This window comes from Aquarana catesbeiana, linkage group LG01 (genome assembly GCF_042186555.1).
Source record: "Aquarana catesbeiana isolate 2022-GZ linkage group LG01, ASM4218655v1, whole genome shotgun sequence".
Lineage (NCBI taxonomy): Eukaryota > Metazoa > Chordata > Amphibia > Anura > Ranidae > Aquarana > Aquarana catesbeiana.
Genome location: NC_133324.1, coordinates 991,752,642 through 991,763,312, shown reverse-complemented (window position 1 = coordinate 991,763,312; position 10,671 = coordinate 991,752,642). Strand labels below are relative to the sequence as shown.

The following is a 10,671-nucleotide window of genomic DNA, read 5'->3' as shown; positions in this document are numbered from 1 at the left end:
GGGGGAGGGGGATTATGGTGTGGGGGGTGAAGGGGGGATTATGGTGTGGGGGGTGGAGGGGGATTATGGTGTGGGGGTGGAGGGGGGGATTATGATGTGGGGTGGAGGGGGGATTATGGTGTGGGGTGGAGGGGGGATTATGATGTGGGGTGGAGGGGGGATTATGATGTGGGGTGGAGGGGGATTTTGATGTAGGGGTGGAGGGGGGATTATGGTGAGGGGTGGAGGGGGATTATGGTGTGGGGGGTGGAGGGGGGATTATGGTGTGGGGGGTGAAGGGGGGATTATGGTGTGGAGTGGAGGGGTGATTATGGTGTGGGGGGTGGAGGGGGGATTATGGTGTGGGGGGTGAAGGGGGGATTATGGTGTGGGGTGGAGGGGGGATTATAGTGTGGGGGGTGAAGGGGGGATTATGGTGTGGGGGGGGAGGGGGGATTATGGTGTTGGGGGGAGGGGGGATTATGGTGTGGGGGGTGAAGGGGGGATTATGATGTGGGGGTGGAGGGGGGATTATGGTGTGGGGTGGAGGGGGGATTATGGTGTGGGGTGGAGGGGGATTATGGTGAGGGGTGGAGGGGGGATTATGGTGTGGGGGGGGATTATGGTGTGGGGGTGGAGGGGGATTATGGTGTGGGGGGAGGGGGGATTATGGTGTGGGGGATTATGGTGTGGGGGGAGGGGGGATTATGGTGAGGGGTGGAGGGGGATTATGGTGTGGGGTGGAGGGGGGATTATGGTGTGGGGGGAGGGGGGATTATGGTGTGAGGGGTGGAGGGGGATTATGGTGAGGGGTGGAGGGGGGATTATGGTGACGGGTGGAGGGGGATTATGGTGTGGGGTGGAGGGGGGATTATGGTGTGAGGGGTGGAGGGGGATTATGGTGAGGGGTGTAGGGGGGATTATGGTGTGGGGGGGGATTATGGTGTGGGGGTGGAGGGGGGATTATGGTGTGGGGGGAGGGGGGATTATGGTGTGGGGGATTATGGTGTGGGGGGAGGGGGGATTATGGTGAGGGGTGGAGGGGGATTATGGTGAGGGGTGGAGGGGGGATTATGGTGTGGGGGGGGATTATGGTGTGGGGGTGGAGGGGGGATTATGGTGTGGGGGGGAGGGGGGATTATGGTGTGGGGTGGAGGGGGGATTATGATGAGGGGTGGAGGGGGATTATGGTGAGGGGTGGAGGGAGGATTATGGTGTGGGGGGTGGAGGGGGGATTATGGTGTGGGGGGAGGGGGGATTATGGTGTGGGGGGGAGGGGGGATTATGGTGTGGGGGGGAGGGGGGATTATGGTGTGGGGGGTGGAGGGGGATTATGGTGAGGGGTGGAGGGGGGATTATGGTGTGGGGGGTGGAGGGGGGATTATGGTGTGGGGGGATCGGGGATTATGATGTGGGGTGGAGGGGGGATTATGGTGTGGGGGGAGGGGGGATTATGGTGAGGGGTGGAGGGGGGATTATGGTGTGGGGGGTGGGGGATTATGGTGAGGGGGGAGGGGGGATTATGGTGTGGGGGGAGGGGGGATTATGGTGTGGGGTTGTTTTTCAGGGGTTGGGCCCCTTAGTTCCAGTGAAGGGAACTCTTAAGGCGTCATCATACCAAGACATTTTGGACAATTTCATGCTCCCAACTTTGTGGGAAGAGTTTGGGGACGGCCCCTTCCTGTTCCAACATGACTGCACACCAGAGCACAAAGCAAGGTCCATAAAGACATGGATGAGCGAGTTTGGGGTGGAGGAACTTGACTGGCCTGCACAGAGTTCTGACCTTAACCCCATAGAACACCTTCAGGATGAATTAGAGTGGAGACTGTGAGCCAAGCCTTCTCATCAGTACCTGACCTCACAAATGCTCTTCTGGAAGAATGGTCAAACTTCCCATAGACACCCTCCTAAACCTTGTGGACGGCCTTCCCAGAAGAGGTGAAGCTGTTATAGCTGCAAAGGGCGGAGTCAACTCAAAATTGAACCCTCCGGACTAAGACTGGGATGTCATTAAAGGTCATGTGTGTGTGTAAAGGCTGGCGTCCCAGTAATATAGTGTACATAGGAATAATCTGATTGGACAATCCTGCAGTCCCATAGATACATAAGAACTATCTGATTGGACACTCCTGCAGAAACATCATATGACCTCACCTGGGGTGGCAATTCGGACTCTTCTCCCTTTTAGCAGTTTCTGAACTCTCTGAAGCTGGATCTCGTTCTCCTGAAGTTGCTGAGCGTTTTCTATGTACTGACACGCTGCAGAAACCGCCTGAAGAGCGCCTGTGAGAGAAGGAATATTATTCTAGTTGTCTTCTGGATGGGGTGGAGGAGGCCTTATGAGGGGAGTGGGGCCAACACGGGCACAGCGGGTAACAGCCGGAACACCAACCATGATCAGGAGGAGCTAAACATACCAGAGCACAACAAAGACACATGGAGGAGGATGTCCTACAAAGACACAGCGAGGAGGATGTCCTACAAAGACACAGCAAGGAGGATGTCCTACAAAGACACAGCGAGGAGGATGTCCTACAAAGACACAGCGAGGAGGATGTCCTACAAAGACACAGCGAGGAGGATGTCCTACAAAGACACAGCGAGGAGGATGTCCTACAAAGACACAGCGAGGAGGATGTCCTACAAAGACACAGCGAGGAGGATGTCCTACAAAGACACAGCGAGGAGGATGTCCTACAAAGACACAGCGAGGAGGATGTCCTACAAAGACACAGCGAGGAGGATGTCCTACAAAGACACAGCGAGGAGGATGTCCTACAAAGACACAGCGAGGAGGATGTCCTACAAAGACACAGCGAGGAGGATGTCCTACAAAGACACAGCGAGGAGGATGTCCTACAAAGACACAGCGAGGAGGATGTCCTACAAAGACACAGCGAGGAGGAAGTCCTACAAAGACACAGAGAGGGTATCCTACAAAGACACAGCAAAGAGGGTGTCCTACAAAGACACAGCGAGGATGTCCTACAAAGATAAAAGTGAAGAGGCTGTCCTACAAAGACAGAGAGGGTATCCTACAAAGACACAGCGAGGAGGAAGTCCTACAAAGACACAGAGAGGGTATCCTACAAAGACACAGCAAGGATGTCCTACAAAGACACAGCAAGGAGGATGTCCTACAAAGACACAGCAAGGAGGATGTCCTACAAAGACACAGCGAGGAGGATGTCCTACAAAGACACAGCGAGGAGGATGTCCTACAAAGACACAGCGAGGAGGATGTCCTACAAAGACACAGCGAGGATGATGTCCTACAAGGACACAGTGAGGAGGATGTCCTACAAAGACACAGCGAAGATGTCCTACAAAGACACAGTGAGGAGGATGTCCTACAGAGACACAGCGAGGATGTCCTACAAAGACACAGCGAGGAGGATGTCCTACAAAGACACAGCGAGGAGGAAGTCCTACAAAGACACAGAGAGGGTATCCTACAAAGACACAGCAAGGATGTCCTACAAAGACACAGCAAGGATGATGTCCTACAAGGACACATGGAAGGAGGATGTCCTACAAAGACACAGCGAGGAGCATGTCCTACAAAGACACCGCGTGGGTGTCCTACAAAGACACAGCGAGGAGGATGTCCTACAAAGACACCGCTAGGAGGATGTCCTACAAAGACACAGCGAGGAGGATGTCCTACAAAGACACAGCGAGGATGTCCTACAAAAACACAGCTAGGAGGATGTCCTACAAAGACACAGTGAGGAGCATGTGCTACAAAGACACAGCGAGGAGCATGTGCTACAAAGACACCGCGAGGAGGATGTCCTACAAAGACACAGCGAGGAGGATGTCCTACAAAGACACAGCGAGGAGGATGTCCTACAAAGACACAGCGAGGAGGATGTCCTACAAAGACACAGCGAGGATGTCCTACAAAGACACAGCGAGGAGGATGTCCTACAAAGACACAGTGAGGATGTCCTACAAAGACACAGAGAGGAGGATGTCCTACAAAGACACAGCGAGGAGGATGTCCTACAGAGACACAGCGAGGATGTCCTACAAAGACACAGCGAGGAGGATGTCCTACAAAGACACAGCGAGGAGGATGTCCTACAAAGACACAGTTAGGAGGATGTCCTACAAAGACACAGCGAGGATGTCCTACAAAGACACAGCGAGGATGTCCTACAAAGACAAAGCGAAGGTGTCCTACAAAGACACAGTGAGGAGGATGTCCTACAAAGACACAGCGAGGAGGATGTCCTACAAAGACAATGCGAGGATGTCCTACAAAGACACAGCGAAGGTATCCTACAAAGACACAGCGAGGAGGATGTCCTACAAAGACACAGCGAGGATGTCCTACAAAGACACAGCGAGGATGTCCTACAAAGACACAGCAAGGATGTCCTACAAAGACACAGCACGGATGTCCTACAAAGACACAGCGAGGATGATGTCCTACAAAGACACATGGAAGGAGGATGTCCTACAAAGACACAGCGAGGAGCATGTCCTACAAAGACACCGCGTGGGTGTCCTACAAAGACACAGCGAGGAGGATGTCCTACAAAGACACCGCGAGGAGGATGTCCTACAAAAAAACAGCTAGGAGGATGTCCTACAAAGACATAGTGAGGAGAATGTGCTACAAAGACACAGCGAGGAGCATGTGCTACAAAGACACCGCGTGGGTGTCCTACAAAGACACAGCGAGGAGGATGTCCTACAAAGACACAGCGAGGAGGATGTCCTACAAAGACACAGCGAGGAGGATGTCCTACAAAGACACAGCGAGGATGTCCTACAAAGACACAGCGAGGAGGATGTCCTACAAAGACACAGCGAGGATGTCCTACAAAGACACAGCGAGGAGGATGTCCTACAAAGACACAGTGAGGATGTCCTACAAAGACACAGAGAGGAGGATGTCCTACAAAGACACAGAGAGGGTATCCTACAAGGACACAGCGAAGGTGTCCTATAAAGACACAGCGAAGGTGTCCTATAAAGACACAGCGAGGAGGATGTCCTACAAAGACACAGAGAGGAGGATGTCCTACAAAGACACAGAGATGAGGATGTCCTACAAGGAGGATGTCCTACAAAGACACAGCAAGGAGGATGTCCTACAAAGACACAGCGAGGAGGATGTCCTACAAAGACACAGCGAGGAGGATGTCCTACAAAGACACAGCGAGGAGGATGTCCTACAAAGACACAGCGAGGAGGATGTCCTACAAAGACACAGCGAGGAGGATGTCCTACAAAGACACAGCGAGGAGGATGTCCTACAAAGACACAGCGAGGAGGAAGTCCTACAAAGACACAGAGAGGGTATCCTACAAAGACACAGCAAGGATGTCCTACAAAGACACAGCAAGGAGGATGTCCTACAAAGACACAGCGAGGAGGATGTCCTACAAAGACACAGCGAGGAGGATGTCCTACAAAGACACAGCGAGGAGAATGTCCTACAAAGACACAGCGAGGAGGATGTCCTACAAAGACACAGCGAGGAGGAAGTCCTACAAAGACACAGAGAGGGTATCCTACAAAGACACAGCAAAGAGGGTGTCCTACAAAGACACAGCGAGGATGTCCTACAAAGATAAAAGTGAAGAGGCTGTCCTACAAAGACACAGAGAGGGTATCCTACAAAGACACAGAGAGGGTATCCTACAAAGACACAGCAAGGAGGAAGTCCTACAAAGACACAGAGAGGGTATCCTACAAAGACACAGCAAGGATGTCCTACAAAGACACAGCGAGGAGGATGTCCTACAAAGACACAGCGAGGAGGATGTCCTACAAAGACACAGCGAGGAGGAAGTCCTACAAAGACACAGCGAGGAGGAAGTCCTACAAAGACACAGAGAGGGTATCCTACAAAGACACAGCGAGGAGGATGTCCTGCAAAGACACAGCGAGGAGGATGTCCTACAAAGACACAGCGAGGAGGATGTCCTACAAAGACACAGCGAGGAGGATGTCCTACAAAGACCCAGCGAGGAGGATGTCCTACAAAGACCCAGCGAGGAGGATGTCCTACAAAGACACAGCGAGGAGGATGTCCTACAAAGACACAGCGAGGAGGAAGTCCTACAAAGACACATAGAGGGTATCCTACAAAGACACAGCAAAGAGGGTGTCCTACAAAGACACAGCGAGGATGTCCTACAAAGATAAAAGTGAAGAGGCTGTCCTACAAAGACACAGAGAGGGTATCCTACAAAGACACAGCATGGAGGAAGTCCTACAAAGACACAGAGAGGGTATCCTACAAAGACACAGCAAGGATGTCCTACAAAGACACAGCAAGGAAGATGTCCTACAAAGACACAGCAAGGAGGATGTCCTACAAAGACACAGCAAGGAGGATGTCCTACAAAGACACAGCGAGGAGGATGTCCTACAAAGACACAGCGAGGAGGATGTCCTACAAAGACACAGCGAGGATGATGTCCTACAAGGACACAGTGAGGAGGATGTCCTACAAAGACACAGCGAAGATGTCCTACAAAGACACAGCGAGGAGGATGTCCTACAGAGACACAGCGAGGATGTCCTACAAAGACACAGCGAGGAGGATGTCCTACAAAGACACAGCGAGGAGGATGTCCTACAAAGACACAGTTAGGAGGATGTCCTACAAAGACACAGCGAGGATGTCCTACAAAGACACAGCGAAGGTGTCCTACAAAGACACAGTGAGGAGGATGTCCTACAAAGACACAGCGAGGAGGATGTCCTACAAAGACAATGCGAGGATGTCCTACAAAGACACAGCGAAGGTGTCCTACAAAGACACAGCGAGGAGGATGTCCTACAAAGACACAGCGAGGATGTCCTACAAAGACACAGCAAGGATGTCCTACAAAGACACAGCGAGGATGTCCTACAAAGACACAGCGAAGATGATGTCCTACAAAGACACATGGAAGGAGGATGTCCTACAAAGACACAGCGAGGAGCATGTCCTACAAAGACACAGCGAGGAGCATGTCCTACAAAGACACCGCGTGGGTGTCCTACAAAGACACAGCGAGGAGGATGTCCTACAAAGACACCGCGAGGAGGATGTCCTACAAAGACACAGCGAGGAGGATGTCCTACAAAGACACAGCGAGGATGTCCTACAAAAACACAGCTAGGAGGATGTCCTACAAAGACACAGTGAGGAGCATGTGCTACAAAGACACAGCGAGGAGCATGTGCTACAAAGACACCGCGTGGGTGTCCTACAAAGACACAGCGAGGAGGATGTCCTACAAAGACACAGCGAGGAGGATGTCCTACAAAGACACAGCGAGGAGGATGTCCTACAAAGACACAGCGAGGAGGATGTCCTACAAAGACACAGCGAGGAGGATGTCCTACAAAGACGCGAGGAGGATGTCCTACAAAGACACAGCGAGGAGGATGTCCTACAAAGACACAGCGAGGAGGATGTCCTACAAAGACACAGTGAGGATGTCCTACAAAGACACAGAGAGGAGGATGTCCTACAAAGACACAGCGAGGAGGATGTCCTACAAAGACACAGCGAGGAGGATGTCCTACAAAGACACAGCGAGGAGGATGTCCTACAAAGACACAGTTAGGAGGATGTCCTACAAAGACACAGCGAGGATGTCCAACAAAGACACAGCGAGGATGTCCTACAAAGACACAGCGAAGGTGTCCTACAAAGACACAGTGAGGAGGATGTCCTACAAAGACACAGCGAGGAGGATGTCCTACAAAGACAATGCGAGGATGTCCTACAAAGACACAGCGAAGGTGTCCTACAAAGACACAGTGAGGAGGATGTCCTACAAAGACACAGCGAGGATGTCCTACAAAGACACAGCGAGGATGTCCTACAAAGACACAGCAAGGATGTCCTACAAAGACACAGCAAGGATGTCCTACAAAGACACAGCGAGGATGATGTCCTACAAAGACACATGGAAGGAGGATGTCCTACAAAGACACAGCGAGGAGCATGTCCTACAAAGACACCGCGTGGGTGTCCTACAAAGACACAGCGAGGAGGATGTCCTACAAAGACACCGCGAGGAGGATGTCCTACAAAAAAACAGCTAGGAGGATGTCCTACAAAGACATAGTGAGGAGAATGTGCTACAAAGACACAGCGAGGAGCATGTGCTACAAAGACACCGCGTGGGTGTCCTACAAAGACACAGCGAGGAGGATGTCCTACAAAGACACAGTGAGGAGGATGTCCTACAAAGACACAGCGAGGAGGATGTCCTACAAAGACACAGCGAGGATGTCCTACAAAGACACAGCGAGGAGGATGTCCTACAAAGACACAGCGAGGATGTCCTACAAAGACACAGCGAGGAGGATGTCCTACAAAGACACAGTGAGGATGTCCTACAAAGACACAGAGAGGAGGATGTCCTACAAAGACACAGAGAGGGTATCCTACAAAGACACAGCGAAGGTGTCCTATAAAGACACAGCGAAGGTGTCCTATAAAGACACAGCGAGGAGGATGTCCTACAAAGACACAGAGAGGAGGATGTCCTACAAAGACACAGAGATGAGGATGTCCTACAAGGAGGATGTCCTACAAAGACACAGCAAGGAGGATGTCCTACAAAGACACAGCGAGGAGGATGTCCTACAAAGACACAGCGAGGAGGATGTCCTACAAAGACACAGCGAGGAGGATGTCCTACAAAGACACAGCGAGGAGGATGTCCTACAAAGACACAGCGAGGAGGATGTCCTACAAAGACACAGTGAGGAGGATGTCCTACAAAGACACAGCGAGGAGGAAGTCCTACAAAGACACAGAGAGGGTATCCTACAAAGACACAGCAAGGATGTCCTACAAAGACACAGCAAGGAGGATGTCCTACAAAGACACAGCGAGGAGGATGTCCGACAAAGACACGGCGAGGAGGATGTCCTACAAAGACACAGCGAGGAGAATGTCCTACAAAGACACAGCGAGGAGGATGTCCTACAAAGACACAGCGAGGAGGAAGTCCTACAAAGACACAGAGAGGGTATCCTACAAAGACACAGCAAAGAGGGTGTCCTACAAAGACACAGCGAGGATGTCCTACAAAGATAAAAGTGAAGAGGCTGTCCTACAAAGACACAGAGAGGGTATCCTACAAAGACACAGAGAGGGTATCCTACAAAGACACAGCAAGGAGGAAGTCCTACAAAGACACAGAGAGGGTATCCTACAAAGACACAGCAAGGATGTCCTACAAAGACACAGCGAGGAGGATGTCCTACAAAGACACAGCGAGGAGGATGTCCTACAAAGACACAGCGAGGAGGAAGTCCTACAAAGAGACAGCGAGGAGGAAGTCCTACAAAGACACAGAGAGGGTATCCTACAAAGACACAGCGAGGAGGATGTCCTGCAAAGACACAGCGAGGAGGATGTCCTACAAAGACACAGCGAGGAGGATGTCCTACAAAGACACAGCGAGGAGGATGTCCTACAAAGACCCAGCGAGGAGGATGTCCTACAAAGACACAGCGAGGAGGATGTCCTACAAAGACACAGCGAGGAGGAAGTCCTACAAAGACACATAGAGGGTATCCTACAAAGACACAGCAAAGAGGGTGTCCTACAAAGACACAGCGAGGATGTCCTACAAAGATAAAAGTGAAGAGGCTGTCCTACAAAGACACAGAGAGGGTATCCTACAAAGACACAGCATGGAGGAAGTCCTACAAAGACACAGAGAGGGTATCCTACAAAGACACAGCAAGGATGTCCTACAAAGACACAGCAAGGAAGATGTCCTACAAAGACACAGCAAGGAGGATGTCCTACAAAGACACAGCAAGGAGGATGTCCTACAAAGACACAGCGAGGAGGATGTCCTACAAAGACACAGCGAGGAGGATGTCCTACAAAGACACAGCGAGGATGATGTCCTACAAGGACACAGTGAGGAGGATGTCCTACAAAGACACAGCGAAGATGTCCTACAAAGACACAGCGAGGAGGATGTCCTACAGAGACACAGCGAGGATGTCCTACAAAGACACAGCGAGGAGGATGTCCTACAAAGACACAGCGAGGAGGATGTCCTACAAAGACACAGTTAGGAGGATGTCCTACAAAGACACAGCGAGGATGTCCTACAAAGACACAGCGAAGGTGTCCTACAAAGACACAGTGAGGAGGATGTCCTACAAAGACACAGCGAGGAGGATGTCCTACAAAGACAATGCGAGGGTGTCCTACAAAGACACAGCGAGGAGGATGTCCTACAAAGACACAGCGAGGATGTCCTACAAAGACACAGCAAGGATGTCCTACAAAGACACAGCGAGGATGTCCTACAAAGACACAGCGAGGATGATGTCCTACAAAGACACATGGAAGGAGGATGTCCTACAAAGACACAGCGAGGAGCATGTCCTACAAAGACACAGCGAGGAGCATGTCCTACAAAGACACCGCGTGGGTGTCCTACAAAGACACAGCGAGGAGGATGTCCTACAAAGACACCGCGAGGAGGATGTCCTACAAAAACACAGCTAGGAGGATGTCCTACAAAGACAAAGTGAGGAGCATGTGCTACAAAGACACAGCGAGGAGCATGTGCTACAAAGACACCGCGTGGGTGTCCTACAAAGACACAGCGAGGAGGATGTCCTACAAAGACACAGCGAGGAGGATGTCCTACAAAGACACAGCGAGGAGGATGTCCTACAAAGACACAGCGAGGA

At 51.5% G+C, this 10,671-nt stretch overlaps 1 protein-coding gene across 1 annotated transcript in view; it reads right to left on the bottom strand.

Moving 5' to 3' along the window:
- Positions 1–2,136: 2,136 nt before the first annotated feature.
- Positions 2,137–10,671, bottom strand: part of LOC141124071 (rho guanine nucleotide exchange factor 39-like) — a gene marked incomplete at its 3' end in the record, with an annotated part of 100,143 nt that continues 91,608 nt past the window's right edge. The window contains 1 exon segment of the mRNA XM_073612174.1: positions 2,137–2,265. Within this exon segment, the coding sequence (XP_073468275.1) occupies positions 2,137–2,265 (129 nt within the window).